The sequence below is a fragment of the Mastigoproctus giganteus genome, chromosome 11 (genome assembly GCF_048544385.1).
Source record: "Mastigoproctus giganteus isolate SK-2022 chromosome 11, ASM4854438v1, whole genome shotgun sequence".
Classification (NCBI taxonomy): Eukaryota; Metazoa; Arthropoda; class Arachnida; order Uropygi; family Thelyphonidae; genus Mastigoproctus; species Mastigoproctus giganteus.
In genome coordinates this window covers 64948039-64969014 of record NC_143585.1, presented here as the reverse complement: position 1 = coordinate 64969014, position 20976 = coordinate 64948039, and the positions used below count along the sequence as shown (strand labels likewise).

Sequence of the window (20976 nt, the reverse complement as noted above, 5' to 3'; positions counted from 1 at the left end):
AACACGATTGAAAGGTTTGAAATATCAAGAGCAACTGCTTGAGTTTCACCAAACTTTTCCATTGAATTTGTCCAAGGCTGAAAAACATTAACCAATATATCACTAGTGGATAAACGCCGATTGTAGCTATATTGGCAATATAGCTACAATGAAAGAGTAGAAATGAATGCAATAGGGCAATAATTGGATTGGGGGATTTGTCACCCTTTGTAGGAACTGGCTGGATATGACAAATTTCCAAGAAGGAAAAACACCAATGGATATTGGAAATTTAAAAAGGCAATACAGAAGAGAAGCAAGGCTGAGGAGCACAGGTTTTGAGAACAAGTGGGAAAATGCCATCAGAACCTGAAGTTTTTTTGGCATTAGGATACTCAGAGTTCTAAGATCCTTCAGTTATTAGACCACACAAGACATTGAGCGGAGTGTGTATTGGGTGTGGTAGGAGGTGATTTACCAAATCATTGATATGGGAGTTGATAAAAAGTAAGATGCTAGTAAATCAATTACTCAGTGGAAGTATAGATGGACAGAATTTACAGCCAATAGCTTTGGTAAGAAACCAGAATGCTCAACTACATTCAGACAAGAAGGAAGTTTACTACTCTTAACTTCTTCAGAATCAACTTTGGATTGATTAATAACTAATTTACAGTTGTTGCAAGCTTTAGTATAGGCAGAAAATGAGCCTGGAGATTTAGATACTAGCCAGTTGTGATATGCTACATTCTTCTCTTGAACAGCTTTAGCACATTTATTGGGAACAAAGGTTTAGATAAAGGACTGAGATTTTAAGGATGGAATGCAATATAAAGGATTTCATCCCCTAGAAGAATAATTTCAGTGACATATATGAGAAAATATTGGGTTCAGATGATTTAAAACAGTAATCTAAACAGTAGCCAGTTGTGATATGCTACATTCTTCTCTTGAACAGCTTTAGCACATTTATTGGGAACAAAGGTTTAGATAAAGGACTGAGATTTTAAGGATGGAATGCAATATAAAGGATTTCATCCCCTAGAAGAATAGTTTCAGTGACATATATGAGAAAATATTGGGTTCAGATGATTTAAAATAGTAATCAAACCATGAAAAAGAAGTACAGAAATCATGCAGTCATTCTGTTTAGCATTTCTGTAATGCCAAATGACATCTGAGACTACCCATAAGATAGAGGCTCCATTGGAGAAGAGACTACTGACACTTGTACTTGGAAAGGTTGTTGTTATGGTAAAGATCAAGAATGTAGGGCATGTGGTTAGTATTGTCTGGTATTGTGGTATTCAGCAAGTAAGCTGTAGTGACTGGAGGAAGTCTGAGTAGTGCATACATGGCCTTGCCACTGTCAAGGCCATGCTATGTCCAGGGCCTGGATATACTGTTGCTGTGTACAATCCATATCCATAAATTCCATTAATCCATACATGTCCCTGCTCCAACTTTAACTTAACTACACGATGCACCATGAACACTCAAACTAATAGAACAAATTTAACTGCTAAAAGATCTAAATTCCAAAACCAGTTTTTGGAAGTCTCAATCATTTCACAAATATATATGGTTTCAGTTTCAACCTCAATGATGTCTGTTTCCACCCACAATGTGCCAAGACCCCTCTTGCTTTTTCTGATAGAATCTTAGTTATTGGCTGCCTCAACCACTACTCATCTCAGTTGCCATAATTATTTGCTTTAAAGGTTGTACTTCTACAGATATCTGCTTTGATATTCTTTATCAGAGACTTCCTAATCTTGAATGAATTTCCTCTTTTTAAAATCCTCTGGCTTAAGTTCTCTTCATTTTCATTCTGTCAGATTCATAATAATCACAAATGTCTGAGCATCTCGACAAGCTGGACCCATTCAACTATAAAACCAAAGCCAGCTGGAGTTACAAACATTAAAATTAGCAAGGAGAGTTACTTTCAGTGTTAGGAAAGTTAAACTGGAGAAAGTGGGATTTCAAAGAAAGGAAACTGAAGTATTCAAAATGATTAGTAGAGAAAGATAGAGAGAGCAGATGAATCTGACAGAATGAAAATGAAGAGAACTTAAACCAGAGGATTTTAAAAAGAAGAAATTCATTCCAGATTAGGAAGTCTCTGATAAAGAATATCAGAGCAGATATCTGTACAAGTATAACCTTTAAAGCAAATAATTAGGGCAACTGAGATAGGTAGTGATTGAGGCAGCCAATAACTGAGATTCTATTAGAAAAAGTAAGAGGCGTCTTGGCAGATTGGAGGTGGAAACAGACATCACTGAGGTGGAAACTGAGACCACATATATTTGTGAAATGATTGAGACTTCCAAAAACTAGTTTTGGAGTTTAGATCTTTTAGCAGTTAAATTTTGTTCTATTAGTTTGAGTGTTCATGGTGCATTGTGTAGTTTAGTTAAAGTTGGAGCAGGGACATGTATAAATTAATGAAATTTATGGATATGGCTTGTGCACTGCAACAGTATATCCAGGTCCTGAACATAACATGGCCTTGACAGTGCCAAGGCCATGTGTGCACTACTGAGACTCTCTCCAGTCACTAGTTGGCAGAGTAGAGGCAGTGAGATTATACACTAACTGATCTGGATGCTTCTTGGTGAGTTACCAATAAGTTTGGTCCAATGCAATATCTAGAAGTCAAATTGCAAAAATGTTTAGAGCTGTACCCTGGAAATGTAGGAATATTGTATCTCACTGTTGATGCCCATCCTAACCTCAAAAGACATCACTCATGACAGATGAAATGGGGATTGCTGGAGCCTTGCTTTGGAGACTGAGCATGCCTCTAATAAGAAAAGGGATGGTACAATACTGGATGATGCCTAGTGTTGTGTGATGTACATACCACACCTCAGCCCTTACTTACATTGTTTCACACCTGTGGGGATGATCACTTCCATTTAACTAAGTGCAGATAGCAAGTCCTTGGTGTGGAGTTGTTTTTCATGATATGGGTAGGGGGATTCCTGTGTGTGATGTGGATGCCATATCTTAATCTGCTTATGGTTCACATCCTGCATGATGTTTAATGTAATTATTGTAATGCATGCATACCTCTCCATTGGCTGACAAAAAATGTGCATGTGATAGTGCTGGCCATACCACAAAAAAAGCAAAGGAAAGGTATCAAGCTGGATGTTAAAATGCAGGTGTTTGTTTGTTTGTGGTTTTTAGGAGCATTAGCAACTAAGGCGTATTGCTCTGGGATATGCAGTGGTCATTCCCTGACCTTTCCACATCCTCCGTATTTGGTGGTGACGGGCTTGAACCCCGGTCTAATCAAGAAGTGTGTGCTACGCACAATGCAGGTGTTACAGCGACTTCAACCAGGTGGCTCCAAGTAGCATTAGTCATGCTTTGGGCCTAGTGACATCAACCATCAGAGAAACTAAAAAATGTTGATAAGATAAAAACCTCTGCCAAGTCCATCATTGCATTGATTACAACAAAGCTGGCAAGTTCCAGGAGTAATTCATTGAAGAAGATGGAACAACTATTTTTAATATATGGATGGAAGATCAGAATTGGTACCATATGCCTGTGAGCTGGCTCCTGATCATGAAGAAGGCAAAGGACCAATTTGTTCTTGAGACTTGACAATGTCTCAATTTCATAATTATCACATAATTAAAAATAGCATAGTGTTTGATGTAACTAGTTTTTTTGATCACCTTATTCTTTCCTTCTTGTGGACTTGAGAGCAATATCAACAAGATTTTCAAAACGTCATAAAATTGGTTTTTAAATGGTTGAGTTATTGGAATGTCCTTGTAAAGTTTTCTTTCTGCTTTGTTTGTTTCAATAAATTTCATTTTTTGCAATGTAAAAATTTACATGGAATGCAGTTTTTTAATCAGCTATTAGAATTATTAATTTTTTTCCCTTTGTTTTCAGAATATTATGGATGGTTCCTATATATGCTTTAAATGCTGTAAGTAAGTGATTTCTATAACTATGCTGCCCTAGTATTAGTAGCTTAACAAAATTTATTTTATTATATGTAGTGCCCAAAATTGACATTGCTCTTTTGACTGTAAGGTAGCACCCTTTTTTTTTTTTTAAGTGCTTAATGAATGTAGCCTCCTTATTTTCTCTGTCTCTCTTCTCTTAATCATTACTATTATTAATAATGACAATTAATTAATTAATGACTATTATTAATTAATAATTCTATAATTGTTATAATAGCTATTATAGAAAACAGCAAAATTTGATTTCTTGCTCTTTAGACCATATTTGTATTCATTTTTGCTAATTTTTTATTTGTATGTACTGTATTTGCTGGACCAGAAGGGGCACTTTTTTTTTTTTTTTCATGGAAAATGTTGGCTAAAATTCCCTTGCATCTTATGGTTCAAACATATACTATGTGCATACAGGGATTTTTTTTTTTTTAGATCAGACTGTCGATAAGGTAAAGAAAGCTAACACGAGAACTATGGGAAGCTTGCTGGACAAACTGGTTTGCCACTACCGCAGTTTCTTCCTACATTCTCGGTAAACAGACATTGCATGTTATCAGTAGTGGCAGTAAAAGTTAAGAATGATATATTGATTGACATGTAGGCATGACAGACAATGTAATGATTCGTTTTTCTCATTATTATTACTAGCCATATGGTACAAGGAAGCCTGGGGCTTATGGTGCACCAGCCAAAAAAAAAAAAAATTCCCGAGTTACCGCTTGAGAGAGAGAGAGTAGAAGGGAATCACCAAGAAAGAGAAGAATGATGATATCCAGCTCAGGACCCTGGGTCTGCCAAGCCCATACTCACCAGATGTGAGCCCCTGGGGTTATTATTAAAATTAAGTAAGGAAACCTTTCCCTATTATTTCCTAACCTAACATTTAAGGTCAGGTTAGGAAATATAACAAAAAATAAATTTCCTAACCTAACCTTTAAGGTTAGGTTAGGAAAAAAGTAAGGTTCTTTCTTAGGTTAGGAAACCTTTAAAATTAGGTTTCTTAACCTAAAATTTAAGATTAGGAAACCTTAAAAGCGTACAAAGAAATCAGTAACATGCTTTAGTGAAAACACTCATGAACTTCAATAATCTGCTTTTAGAGGTTAGGTTATGAAATAATAGGAAAAGAAAGAAAGATTCTTTATATATATATATATATATATATATATATATATAATGAATATAACAAATAAATTAACAATTATTATGGCAAGATAAACAATTATTATAGCAAATTATACAATAAAAAACTAAAAACTGAAAGGAGGAGAAGAACTGATTAATGCCATCAATGAATGTCTAGATAGAACATTACATCAGTCATATTATGTTTGAGCATAGTTTGAGCAGTTATTAAACGTTCAATTTATTAAAGGCAAGTATATATAAGCAGGTGGCAACTAAACGCTATAATAGTTATAACTAGTCCATGGTTCTAGCTTGGTAATATCTATGAGAGAGAGAGAGTGTCAAAAGGGAATCACCAAGAAGGAGAAGAATGATGATATCCCGCTCAGGACCCTGGGGGGTGCCAAGCCCATACTCACCAGATGTGAGCCCCTGGGGTTAAGTCTGTTGTGTTCACACACCGCTCAGTACGTCATCTGTGACGGCTACATGTCAATTAATATATTGTTCTCAACTTCTACTATCAATAACACGCACAGTCTGGTTACCAAGAATGCAGGGAGAAACTGGGGTTGTAGCAAACCAGTTTGTCTGGAAAGTTTGCCGTGGTTCCCATGTTGGCTTTCTTTACCTTTGCCCAGACTATATATTGTAGGAGTGGCCAAACCTTGTAACCTGTGTACCACCATGCACAGCTCTTGTTAGTGGTACACCTACCAATGTGGGGGAAAAAAAGTTTTTTAGCATTAATATAATGCATATAACATGTGTTAGTGAGCTCTTAGTAATATTGATTCTGCAGAAAAACACATTTATTCATTAACCTATATATTTTATTTTATAAATATAAAACTATTTAATTTTTTTTATTACAAGCACTTATGATACTTTTTTCTTCTTCAAGCATAAGAATTCAAATTATTCAGCAATTTACCTATACTGGAACTATAACATTTCTTGTTGCTACTTGAAAAAATATTTTTCATAAACATTTTCTGTAATCATAGACCTTAACATGTGTTAAAATGTATTCTTTAAATTCATTTCCTATTGTTTTATTAGTATTTAATATTAGTATTAGCTATATGGTACAAGAAAGCCCTGTTTTTTGCTTACACCAACCAAAAAAAAAAAAAAAAAAAATTAATAAAACACCTATTTGATTCCCTCCTCATCTATCTGTCCAGCTGAGCTTTCAGTTTCCCCAGGCTGTCAGCCTCGACCATCCACAGAGGCAACTTATTCCAATAATTAATAACCTGCTGGATAAAAGAAAATTTCCTGCAGTCCAGTCTAACCCCACCTCCCAATAATTTAAATGTAATGGCCCCTAGTTCTGGAATCAAAAATTTCATCCTTGTTAATTTTACTTTTGCCTCTCAGAGCCTTATATACCTCAGTCAAATCTCCTCTAAGGTGTCTGGTTTCCGAGTTCCTGCAGCCCATATTTGAAGTCTATACTCATATCTGTGTTTTTTTTTTGATCTTACAGGTGCATTATTTCTATATTCTACTCACCTTTTCTCTTACTTGAATTGTCTAGTTGTTGTATGAGTCTCAATATACTTTAAATATACTTAAAATATGCTCTTTAAATATATTCTAAATATATTTTAAATAATTAATAATTACAAATAGAACATTTAAATAAATATAATCTATATATTTTATTATATCTTATACAGTAGACTTTTAGAATAAAACGGCACCTTCAGGGATTCAAGGTGCTGTTATTTAAATTTTTCCGTTTTCTTTTTAATATATTTAATGCAGAAATAATGAGGATAAATAAGAAATTGAGAGACTAAGAATGCAATTTTATTCACTGCACATAAAAAAAAAACATAAACGTGTTGACTATCCAATGTTATATTCTACCATTAATACACTCGTACTTATGCCCCGTTCTATTTTCTTTATTATATACGTTTAGTCTGCGCAGGTAGTGCAGTGGTATCGTCACCATCCTCCCCACACCAGGTGGAAAATACCCGGTTTTGAATCCCATCGATGACACGAGGAACTTTTATGGACTTTTTTCACTCTGTGGCTGAGTAAGTTGGTCTCAGGCATAGATAACAAGGTTTTTCAACCAGCAAAACAATCAAATCAACCAGAGAACACATGCAATTTACAGATACAATACACATGGGTATGTGATTTAACTCTCCAGGTGACTCTAATGTAACAGTTTGGATTATATCAAGTTTGTCACTAAACTTTAATATTGTTCTTCTTTTCTTCCCTGTATGAGGTTTATTAACTTTAGGAGCCACCGTGAGGAGTTTTTAATTTAAAATAAATATAAAACAGCAGTTTTACATTTATGATAATTCGTAATATCAGTACAGAATTCACTTTCAAAATGGTGAGCATAAATAAATACAGTAATCATGTGACTTACTGTTTTCTTTCTTTTTTTTTTTTTTTTTGGCACTGCAAGACATCTGCACTGTATATAAACATCCGATCTCGATGTGCCGTTAGCTCGAATGTTCTGTTATTTGGGGTGCCATTATTTCAACAGTCTACTGTATTTACAAAGGGTACTAGGAAAGTTTTGCAATATGACGCAACAATGAATCACAGGAAGCTGCTTGTTGCTGCATGTTGAGACATGTTCATACGTGCATAGTAGCCGCCGCGCCAAGTCGATGGGCTCAGTTATTCATTAGTAGTGAGAGTGTAAAGTGCTTGCGATGGCATCGTGGTCACGAAATGAGATAAGGACAGTTTTGCGGTATAATTTCGTGCGTGGTTTAACCATAGACCAGTGCTTAGAAGAAATGACTCTTGCACTAGATGATGATTGTCCACATCGTACAACGATATTCAGGTGGTATAGAGAATTCCAAAGGGGAAATTTCACTCTGGAGGATTCTGAGAGGCCGGGAAGGCCACGAACGTCAGTTACGGAGGAAAACGTTACTGCTGTGAGGAAAATGCTTGACGAAAACAGGCGAGTGACCTACCAACAGATAGAGGATACTTTGGGCCCAAATGCACCAGCAATTCGTTCGATTCTGCAAGATCATTTGCACGTGAAGAAACTTTGTTCTCTCTGGGTGCCGCATCAACTGACTGAAGAGCAGATGACACGACGTGTGACTTGGTGCCGGGAGATGTTAAAAAAGTTTGATAAGGGACAATCTCGGTATGTGAACAACATCGTGACAGGTGACGAGACTTGGCTGTACTATTACGATCTGCCGACCAAGGCTCAAAACAAAGTTTGGGTCTTTGATGATGACGACACACCCGTAATTGTCAGAAAATCCCGATCTGTAAAGAAGAAAATGATAGCTGTATTTTTCAAATCGAGTGGAATTGTGGAACGTGTCGTTTTGGACACGCAGAAGACAGTCACAGCTAAGTGGTATACTGAACAATGCCTGCCTAAAGTCATTGGATCTATGAAGAACCTGCGGCCAAAGTCAAGAATGGACACCTAGTACCTCCATCACGATAATGCTCCAGCTCACCGCGCCAAAGCCTGCACCGAATATTTGACCACGACAGGACTGAAACTTCTCGAGCACCCTCCCTACAGTCCAGACCTTGCTCCCTGCGACTTTGCACTGTTCCCGCATGTGAAAATGAAGCTAAAAGGGAGGCGGTTTTCCAGTGATTGAGGACCTTCTACGGGCTTGGGACAACGAGTGTGCTTTACTCCCTAGTGAAACTTGGCAGAACTGGTTTAAAGATTGGTTTCGGAGGATGGAGAGGTGTATTGAATGTAGAGGAAATTACTTTGAAAAAATTAAATAAACAAAGCTGTATTGCAAAACTTTCCTAGTACCCTTTGTATTTATTATATTTTATGTTAAATTATGCATCAAGTATACATAACAGATTAATTTAAGGTCTTTTTGATAACAGTTCAGCAATGCTTAAAAGTCCACACAGCCAGCCAGCCAGGCCTTGCATAACGCAAGTTCGATTAACATATTTTTCAGTTACTGCTATTTGAAAAAAATTACACTTTTCACTTGTTGTTATTTGTTATTTGGTTTTTTTTTTTTTTTTTTTTTTAGGAGCATTAGCAACTAAGGCCATATTGCTCCGGAATATGCGGTGGTCATTCCCTGACCTTTCCGCATCCTCCATATTTGGTGGTGACGGGCTCGAACCCCGGTCTAATCAAGAAGCGTGTGCTACGCACTGCTGCTCCTTCCCACCTGGCTACGGAGGCGCCTACTTTTCACTTTAAATGATGCAAATTTCCAGTTAATGCGATCTTTTTTTTATGTGATAGTTGAAAAATATTTGAATTGCACACTAAGCTTGCCGCTCGTCGGATGAGCAAACAAGCTTTTGCCTGCCTCAGTGTGTTCCATCAGACATCAGAAGCAGACGTGTTACTTGTTTGTCTCCCACTAATAAAGTCACGTGCAGACTTTCATTTAAAAATTCTAATTTTTAAATGCAAAAAAAAAAAAAAAAAAAAAAAAAAAATTAATTTTTAAATGAGCCAAATGAAAATGTTACCACAGAGGAGATGATGGTAAAAGAACTAGATGAAATCCTTCGTATCGCAGAGAACCTGAAACAAAAGGTTTTAGGTTCTCTGCAATATATATTTCTTCAGGGCCTAGAGAAGATTGTTGTCAGCTATCGGAAATTGATTGATAAAAAAAAAGAACGCCAACACTGTTCAAATATTTCTGTAACAAACAGTTTCTTCATTGTGTATTTTATGCAATAAACCTTTAATTCTGTAATTATTTTCATTATATTTTACATGGTATACAGTTAAAAGGTATTTTTAAAATTCTTTACGGACATTTCTGAAGGTCATGGACCAATTATAATTTTTCCTATTGATTATTATATTCGATTAACGCGTTTCCGTTTTGCACAATATGATCATGGGGACAAATTAATCACATTAATCGAAGCCAGCCTGTATATGATGTGGAAATGAATATTACAATACAATTTAAATTATCAACTTTCTGATACTGCCACTGAAGCAACCATCAACGTAGTTGCCATCAATGTTCGAGGCTTAAATGGGAAAAAAGTGGAATTTGCACATAAACTAGGTTAATATGATATTGATACCCTCAATGTTAGATGCTTAAATAGGAAGGGAGTGGAATCTCTTCTGTTAATTCCATTGCTTTCTAGATTGATATAATATCAGAATAGTAGGTATCACAAAGGGAGCTACAGCTAAACAATAGTCAAAAACTAGTTTAATTTGGAAGTAAGAAATAACTTTTAGAGCTAGTTCAAAGTTTTGTTAACAAAACTTTAATAAAGCTTTCAGACTTGCCGCATTTTAAATATAAAACTTTCTTTCCTGAAAGAATGGCATTCATGACATGCTAATATGACTAGATGATGGTCTTGCAAATACAGAAAGTTCAGAATGGTGGACTCCAGAAGTTTGGGCAGCTAAAAAAAAGTAAAATTATTATAAGAAATTTTTGGCAATATAATTCAATGTAATTCATTGAATTATATTGCCAAAGATAGGAATCCCTTTGTTCCTATGTTGGTGGAGCCACTCCTATATCACTTTGTTTAGATCACTGTTGTTGGTTTAGATAGAACTCTTTATTGCATACAAACGCACATGCCGTACACAATACCCTTCACGGCTAAAAGCCAGGGGTTAACTCACTTTGTTTAGATCACTTTGATCTTAGATCACTTAGATCACTAAAGATCACTTTGTTTAGATTACTAAAAGTTTTCCTTTTAGTAATGCTGAAGTTGAATCCAGCTCACCAACAAACTAAAACATTTGATTTTTTAGTCCCAATGTCATATGTTGTAGATTTCCCAACACTATACTCCTCACAAAGTTGACATACACTTACACTATGATCTATTTTATCTGAATGCTTCCAGTTTTTGCTGGATTGTAAGTGCAAATCTTCTCTTGATCCTGCTCCAACATCTGATGAATGATTCTCTTGGTATTTCTTTTCATTATATTGTATATATATTTACACAATTGTAATTCAATGCTTTAAAACAGTTATCACCTGCCAAAACATATAAATCAGGGTTGGCCAATGAGTCGATTGCGATCTACCAGTCGATCGCGGATTTAATTTCGGTTGATCACAACAAATTTTAAATATACAGTCGTCCCTCAATTTGTGCACCTTGTGCAATGAAATTTTTGAGATGGTAGATCACGGCACATTTTGAAGGAAAAAAGTAGATCGCATCACAAATTAAGTTGGCCACTCCTGATATAAATGATTGAAAACTGTCACAACTCGTGCTACCAGCAAGCTCACCACTGACAGGTGGCTCATAAGCATCCCCCCCCACACACACACATGGTGGTAGTGGTGTAATGTGTTGAGTTGAAAATGACTGGCCAGTGATGCATATCATTTTTCACTTACTACAGTAATATGATTTAAAAATGGATGATCATAAAAAAATCCTTTTATAACAATTTGTTGGATGTTTCTGGTGTTGGGACTTCCAGATAAACAATCTTGTACCAGTGTTCTCCCCAGAAAATTTTGCCAGCCAGGTGGCATTATAAAGTAGCCTGGTGAGAAGTGTAATACTTCTCAATATTATAAAATTTTCTGTTATTTATAAATGTGACTTAAGCGATCCAGAGCAAAAATTGATTGCATAATTTAACATTATACGCTCCTGCCGCATTGATCTCGATCGCATAATATGTTCCAATCAATATTGATCGAGATCAGTGAGCAGTACCATACGGTATTGCTCACTGATCTCGAGAATCACTTAAATTTTGCAAGAATCACTTAAATTTTGCATGGGCGGTCAGTTAAATTCACTGGGTGGTGCGCCCATTCGATAAGTTCTGGGGAGAACACTGTTATATTGGATATGATTTTCATATATACAGTGGAGCTTGGATAATTGAAAGCTGAAGGGGCATCAAAATTATCTTAAATTATCCAAACTTCAAATTAAATAATTCTTTTTTATAGAATAGGCAGCTCAACATGCAAAAAAATAATTTGAAATAACCAATATTTCAAATTAAGCAATTTCAAATTATCCAAATACAGTTTAATTGTCACTTCCTTGGGTTCACTAAGGAAGGGATATTTACTCAAAAGTTCCATCTTAACATAATGAAAACATTAAGTTAGTAAAAAGCCTGTTTTGTGTAACCTTGTTTTATTCAACTGTTAATATGCCATTTTTCCCCCATTTAAATTTATTTAAATGTTTATTTAAATAATTTATTTAAAATTATTTAAATAAATTTACTTACAAGTTAGTGCAAATGCATGAGATCTGCTCGCAGCTAACTACTAAATAGTTATAAGATTGGCATCAATTATGGGTGGTGGCGTCTGCTGATAATAAGTAAAGTAGTCTTCTCCTATGGTGAAGAGTTACTTATTCAAGGTAGTGCAATATCATGGCATTTCATTGTGAAGGTATTCACAATATGAGATATATATAATGATGCCAATCTTGTAACTATTTAGTAGTTAGTTGCGAGCAGAACTGATGTATTTGCACTAACTTGTAAGCATGTTAACTCACTAGGCAACTTGAGGTTTTGCCCTAAAATGCAGCATAATTAAATAAATTTATTAAAACATAGGTAAAGAGGCCTGTGCACTCTGGATTCATTATGGTAAGTTATTATGTAGCACAGAGCGAAACGGAAGATAAAATAAAATAAATGACAAGTGAAACACAATATGTTAAATACATACAGTACAAAAAAGCTTTCGGTTATTATGGTAACCTTCATCACTGATGAAGGTTACCATAATAACCGAATATTTAACATATTGTGTTTTATAATTTAACATTAAACTTGTCATTTATTTTATTTTGTCTTCTGTTTTGCTCTGTGCTACCTAATAACTTACCATAAATTTATTAAATGTAATTATATTTTAATTTGTATGCATCAATTTTTGAATTTCTGTATAAAAAATCAGTCAAGTTAAAAAATCTATATATATCACTTAGAATTTATTTATTTTTTATTCAGTTTTTTAAGATTAGAATTTCACTACTACTATTCTTGTGCAGCCATTTTATTTTTCAGTTAAAAAGATTCCATATACATATTTGTATTAGTATTCATTTTGTAAGTTTCTTCTTATTTTTTCCATTGTTAATTTTTAGTGGTTGGCCTTAACATTCCCCAAGTCTGGAATCTATTTAGATACATGTAGAGAGTGTTATGAAGCATATGTTATATATAATTTTATGGTATTTCTCCTGAATTTTCTGTATTTTGAGATGGATCTCGAACAGACATTGGATACCAAACCTGCTGTTAAGCACATGATCCCACTATGTTGTCTGTCTCCCTGTCCTGGAGGAAGGTAAATATCTTGCTCCCTCTTGTATTATATTTATGTCTCTGAAAGATAGATTTGTAAAATATTTTTCTATTTATTGGAATGATTCCCACATTTATTCTTACTCACACACACACACACACACACACACACACACACACACACACACACACACACACACACACAAACAAATAAGGAATTATGCATATCAACCCATCAGTGAAAAATTTCAAAATTAAATAAGATCAAATTAGATTGTAGAACAAAGGTGACAGTAGGAGTGAAAAACACTGTGCTGCTCTGGTTTTATAACTAAGTAACTGCTTTTAGGAATTTGCAGCTATAAAAGAAGCTATTCCTGTGTGCAGTTACTTAATTACAGGCAGTTCTCGCTTTGCGAGTTTTTTATTTTCTTTTTTCAAAGTAAGTATCAACAAAATTGAAAATATGAACATTAATTGCAAAAAATGAATGTTAAACATTCATAAATACTGCATTTCAAACCACGCACGTAGCTATACAATACAGTGTACCCCGCTTTACGATATTAATCCGTTCCAGAGACACCATCATACCATGAAAATATCATAATGTGAACCCAGTAACACATTGTTTTTTGGTAATTCGTTCCACGACCTCGGAAGTTGAAATTTTCACTATATAACTCTCTAAAAAGTCGTTTTTATAGTGTAAATTGTATTAGTTACCAATTCAAATCAATAAAATGCACTACACTTTCATCGTTATCATATGTTCCATTATAAGAACCAATTTTGAACGCTTTGTGATATTTTTCTAAAGCACATTTCTGGAGATCACGACCATAAAACAATAAAAGCAATTTGCACTTTCCAGTTTATTGGACTTTTCTGTAACCAAGCAATTATAAACGGGTATAAACTCGATGTTATTGCATTTTTGAAAATACATAGCTGGAATTGTGTGGGTTTTTATGTTATTATGGTGAAATGTGTTTGCCCTTTACTGAAATCTTCAATCGTATAAAAAACATAAATAAATTTTCAGAATCTTCTCTTCCTTTTTTTAAAGCTTTGTAAACTTGTTGCTCCCCCACAAATCATGTTAGTTCCAATTTGTGTGTTCTGTTAAAAAATGTTTATGCATGCAATCGTGAAATTTATAATTAAAAGAGAAGATTATCTTGGAAATAAATGCCTCTTGAAGCATTTCTGATGAAGGCGACTCCTTGTGCAACAAACCAGCGAGTGGCGAGCCAATAATAAGTGATCAATGAGTGTGCATTTAGTCGATGATGAAGAATAACCATTCTTTAAAATTTGTTTGTCATAAATAAATTCTTTATTATTATAATTTGCTTGATTTTACAGGCTACGTTTTAATTTCTTTGGATAAATCAATCATTGTTTAAACATAAACTAATTAGCTAACTAATTTCATTGTTGAGAATGTAATCCCTATTTTTAACATCTATGGGATTTAATTCCGGCTTTATGAGCGCGCGCGCTAGGAACGAATTAACTCGTAAAGTCGAGAACTACCTGTATGGAACTAGCCTTTTTCAGTTACAGGAGTGTTTTCATTCCTGTAAATGAATACCTGCACAAAACGTGCTTTTCAAAAGACCTTCTATTGTGAGCTATCAGTATTAGTTCATATAAAAAACTTTTAGTAGTCTATTTGTTATTCAGGACTTACAGAGAATTATTAACTTTCCTGAATGCAGACAGACTTCAAAATATTGTTCTTGTATTAGATATACAGTAAACTCCCATTGTAGTGCTTTTGAAGGGACCGACCTCAAAGACCACCACAAATAGTGACCCCCCCCCCTTTTTTTGGAGGTTATTTTTCATTTTACATTATTGATATTTTGGTAGATAACATTGGTTTTAGTGTTTTTTTTTTTTTTTTTTTTTGCCGTTTATGAATCAGTGGTTTATATGTAAGTTGAAAACCTACGTATAAACCACTGATTCACAAACGCAAAAAACATATGAAACTGTGAACTACGTGTATGACTTTTATAGTGCTCTTTAGACAGTGCAATTGATGCTAAGCAAAATCCCAGCCGTAGTTGTTAATTTCAAGTGCCTTTCCTTTTATAGTGCTCTTTTATTGATTGCAATTGAATGGATGTGTATATGTGCATTAAGGCATAAAAATTTCAGTTTGTTTTGCCACAAGTGTGCATTCTGGTAGTGAATGTGCTAACAAATGGTCTCTTCCTGTTGTATGGATGTTGAAGGTAAGAAATGTGACATAAAATTTCAGAAGACATAAAGACAAGATTTTCTATATATTGTAAAATCTGGGATAGGTAACACATTTGCCTTTTGCACCATGTTCAGATGTGATTTTTTCAATTTTAAATGGCAGGAAATGTAATGTAATCAGACTTTTGCAAAGAGTAAGCATAAAGACAATGTACACTATGTAGAAAGGAATGCAAAAATAGACATAACACTTCACACTGACCATGGGTATTTTTATATGTGCCAGATGTTTATTCATATCATAGAACATTACCTTTGAGTTGTGCTAACCATGCAGAATCATTGTTGAGAAATATCTTATAGAGGGAAAGAATAGATGGTGATGGCTCTGTAAAATGTGCCATTTTTGTTTGCAAAGAGAGGCAGCTTGCTCTGAGTGCTACCACCAGAGGGTTAACTTTATGGTACAACAGTCTTTTTTGAACAACTGAAGGACTCTTTTAAAAAACTGTCTGGAACTTAATATTGATAATACACCTGCATTCAAGTAATATGGTATACCTAAAAACTGAGCAGCAAGGTATTAAAAGAGGAGACTGAGCACAGACTAACTGGTCTGTAGTTAGTAACTACAGACTGGTTAGTCTCACTTCAATGTTACAGGGATATCTCAAGGTCAATTATTAAGAAAGTGGCCCAGGGAAATTTAGAGAGAAATGGCATTCTGAAGGACAAACAACATGGTTTTGTTAAGGGAAAATCATGTTTTAATTAACCTGATAAATAAGCTATTTTGACACAGACACTCATGACCTGGATGTAGGGAACAATTTAAGCATACTGTATTTTGATTTTAGCAAGGCATTTAATTTAGTCCCTCATGAGGGGTTACTGTATAAGATGGAACATGTTGGGATTACTGGAAAGATTCTATGAAGGATTGCAGGGCAGAAGGTTGTGATTAATGGTTAGTTTTCAGATTGGTATGTAATGTCAGAAGTGAAGTTTTGCAAGGATTAATTCTTGGACCACTGTTGTTCCTGATTTTCATAAATGACATTGATGAAGGGATAGAAGGCATGTCAAAATTTACTGATGTAAAGGTTGGGAGAGTCGTTAATGATCAGTACCAAGCAGCACTCCTTCAGGATGACTTGTACAGGCTTCGAGTGGTTAGAAAAGTGGTAGCTATGTTTTAATGTAGCAAAATGCAAGACCATACACTTTAGTATTAGTAATGGCCATAGGGTGCAAGGAAGTCTAAGGCTTATGCTGCACCAGCCAAAAAAAAAAAAAAGAATAAAGTAATATTAATAAAAAATTAAATAAAAATAAATAATTAATAAATAATAAACGAAAAGGAAATAGACAACCTATGTGTTTCCCTCCTCCCATAGGTAACTATTCAACTGTCCTTTGAATTTCCCCAAACTGTCACCCTCTACCACCCGTGTTGGTAACTTATTCCAGTAATTTATAACTCACTGGCTAAAATAAAACTTCCTGCAATCCAGTCTAAATACCTCCCCCCCCCCCCCCGTAACTTGAATTTATGGCTTCTAGTTCTAGAATTATTTATAACCATGAAAATTTCACCCTATTCATTTACTTATGCCTTTGTGCCTCTCAGAGCCTTAAACACTTCAATCGTCTCCACTAAGGTGCCTAGTTTCCAAGCTCTGCAACCCACATATTCAAAGTCTTTCCTCATATGGATGCCCTTTTGCTGATCTCACCAGGCGAGTTACTCATCTTTGGGCCCTTTCAAGTGTCGTCTAACAATAGCCTTATATAATGGGATTATGATGTCCTTAACTCTACTAGCAAATGTTCTATAAATCATCGATAGGACACCATGGGCTTATTTTCCCTTCCTTGCAACCTGTCTACAATGCTCAGCGAACTTCATGTCTGACTGTATCATAACTCCCAAGTCTCTTTCTTCCACTACTGACTTTAGTTCAACTCCACCAAGTGTATAAGTTATTTTGAGGTTACTGTTTCCTAGGTGTAAGACCTTGCACTTTGTTGGATTAACGCTTAGCTGCCACTTTTTTGACCATCCCTGAAGTCTATCTAGGTCATTCTGAAGAAGCTCTGCTCGGCAGTGAACATTAACTACTCTACCAATGTTTATATTATCTGCAAATTTAGACATCATGCCCTCTATCCCTACTTCGAAATCAAAAACAACAGTGGTCCCAAGACTAATCCTTGGGGAACCCCACTTCTTACATAACACAATCTGATAAATAACCATTTATCACAATCCTCTGTCTTCTACCCTGAAGCCATCCTGCTATCCATCTAAGGATTTTCCCTGTGATTCCAACCTGTTCCAGCTTATAAAGTAACTGCTCATGTGGGACTTAGTCAAATGCTTTGCTTAAATCTAAATAACAATGTCGAAATTATTCCCTAAATCCAGCTCATGCGTGACCCTGTCAAAATAGCTAACCAGATTTGTTAAATGTGATTTTCCCTTTACAAAACCATGCTACATGTCCTTTAGAATTCCATTTCTATCTAAATGATCCTGAATTCCACCCTTGATCACTGCCTCCATGATTTTCCCTACTACTGAAGTTAGACTGACAGGACGGTAATTTCCCACCTCACTCTTAGAACCGCCCTTATGTATTGGAGATATATTGGCACTTTTCCAATCCATTGAAATTTGAAATTTTTTGTAGACAAGTTTCGAATACCTCTAGTATCATCGAAGATAGAGAAATAGATGAATTTTTAGATGTTTTTCAGTATCAGTTCTGTTAATTTCAGTGTCTGAACCCTACCAGAAGCTATGATGAAAGAATTGAAGTGGTTCTTGGTTGGGTATCTGGCAATCGCACAAAAAAGCTTGAACTATAATTAACCCAAGTCATGCTTGGAATTTTAACAATTCCTCATAGTATGCTGAGTATGAGAGAGTGTTCAGCCAGGAGGGAAAAAAAAAGCACCTTGGTTCAAATTTTCTCTTTTGGTGAAGCTTTGGATATGCTGTTGGCAGACAACAGAGCTATTATTATAACCAAAACTTTGACTTAGCTTCTTTGAAGATGGCAAAGGCTGCAAACAGTATCTATCTTGAAGCAGTCATAATTAGTTGATGTCTAACAGACAGTCCAAAGAGTGTTCATATAACTAGCAAAAACAATAAGAGCAAAAAGCTTGCTAATAAAGAAAGCCTTTTTCTGTTATTAATGACCCTACATAGTTTGATGAGTAAGGTAGATGCCCTAGAAGGAAGGAAGGAACGAAAATAGGGATCCCATCAAGCTCTGTTGCCCAACTTAATGCCAGAGCTCACGCTTGTGCATTCGGAATTATTCCACCACTCCTTTGTACAAAAAGGGGTGGTGGAATAGGACCCGGAAACGTGTGCCAGAAGCAAAAGTAGATAATGTTGTAGAGAAGATATCTTTTAAGGGCACAAAAGGCGATATTCTTGTACACATCAGCACCAATGATATTAAGAGTAAGAGATCTGAGGACTTAACAAGTACAGGACAATGTTGGGAAAAGGTCATTAGTTAGGATTGAAATTGAAAGTGTTTGCAATTCTGCCCAGACATGATAGGAGTGAGTATATGTTGAGAGCCTTGTCAATTTGGCACTGGAGAGAATATGCAATATCACGGGGTAGAATTTTTCTCAGCATGGTCTGTGCTTCTTAACAAGACTGTTTTTACAGGGATAGGATACACTTAAACAGAAGGGATATAAGAATATTTAGTGATGCTATTGAGGCAGTGATGAGTGGGTCGGAAAACTGCTAGCTTGGGGAGGGCATACACTGACTAATAGATTAACCAGAGCTGCAGGCAGAGGTGAAGGTGATTCTTGTATTACATCTATTGTAAAATGCAGCAGCCTGGAAAGCAAGGTGTTGGGGAATTCAGGCCCTGCTGTGGATCATCATGTAACAAGTGAACACGTAGGCTGTGTAAGGGTAACTAAGGTAAGAACACGTGCATGTTTATCTGCATATACACTAATGCTGGGAGCATTGTAAATAAACTTGATGAAGTTGATATACTGATTAAGTCATCAAATGCAGACATTGTAGGGATAGCAGAGACATAGTGTCACTCAGATATAAGTGATGCTGAATTTGAATATGGGAAGTGCAATGTATACAGGAAGGACAGACAGGACAGAAAAGGTGGAGGATTTATGCTCCTAGTTATGAAGAATATTAAATCTAAATCAGTGCATCCAGTTGACATAGGTGACCAGTACAATGTCGAGTCAGTTTGGTGTGTAATATAAGCACTGGGAAAAAAAAATTGAGAGTAGGAGTGTGTTATAGGCATAATGACTGTGATGAGTATACCAAACAGCTATATAGAGAAATAGAGTGGGCCAGTAAATGTTGACTGGAATTTGTGGATTGGTTACTCATACACTAGCAAGACTTTTAGATGACTGTTTTCTTCAGCAGCAACCAGAATGGTGAAGGGAACAAAAGGGTGCACTTACCTAGAAAGGCAAATTTTGCAAGTTGCATTGTCTTGAGACTAGTCACATACTGGATGATCTGATCGAGTGTTTAATGGATTGAGTAAGCTGAATGTGAATGGCATTCTTCCTCTTGCTGAGACTACACACATGAGGGGCATAAATTTAAGTCGAGGAAGGATAGTTGCAGGATACATATGCGAAAGTGTGCCTTCAGCCAGGATTGTTGAAACAGGCTTCCATTTGTTGTTGTGGAAGTGGATGGTTTCAATAAATTCAAGGAAGAACTATACAAATTTTTGGACAGTAGTGATGGGAGACAAACCCTGCTGTACACAGAGAGCTATAACTTCTCAAATATCTATTATATATTATTAAATTCTCAGGTGAAAAGAAAACTTAGTTAACTTTAATCCTTCTAAAACCAATTTCCAATTTATTTCTCAGCAAACAAAATCTGCCATTCCCATGCTCATCTCCAACAATGCTTGGATTTTTAAACGATATCAGATATCTTTTCTTGAGTTGACCATGACTTTTTCATATCGGAAATATTACTCTCTCTCTCTCTCTCATGCACACAAAGTTGCCTTATTTCCAAGTACATTGTTCTTCTGAATTGATACTTGTAATTCTACCTTTCTTGCAAAACTGAACACATCAACCTAGCCATCATCTGTTCACAGCTCAACTCCAAACTTAATGAACTAACTTTTCCTCATCTTTATTTATTCTTTCTACTTCTGTGTTTTTTGTCAAGTCCCTTGTTATTTCCTAAAAAAAAAATTACAATCTACAGAAATTTGTCTAACATCATTAAGTATCTTATGATATCAACTATTAGCAAGCGAGCGAGCGAGAGAGAGAGAGAGAGAAAGAGAGAGATCATACATTGATACAAAAACAGTGGATTTTTCCTAAGTTTTATGAACTTTGGTGAGT

At 35.4% G+C, this 20976-nt stretch overlaps 1 protein-coding gene across 3 annotated transcripts in view; it reads left to right on the top strand.

Moving 5' to 3' along the window:
- The window catches only part of LOC150078072 (transmembrane protein 184C-like), a 146541-nt gene that overhangs the window by 50839 nt on the left and 74726 nt on the right, over positions 1 to 20976 (top strand). For all 3 annotated transcript variants that reach the window (XM_090385285.1, XM_090385286.1, XM_090385287.1), the window contains exons 4-5: positions 3898 to 3934; positions 13200 to 13402. In XM_090385285.1, the coding sequence (XP_090241411.1) occupies positions 3898 to 3934; positions 13200 to 13402 (240 nt within the window). The remainder of the gene's footprint in view (positions 1 to 3897; positions 3935 to 13199; positions 13403 to 20976) is intronic.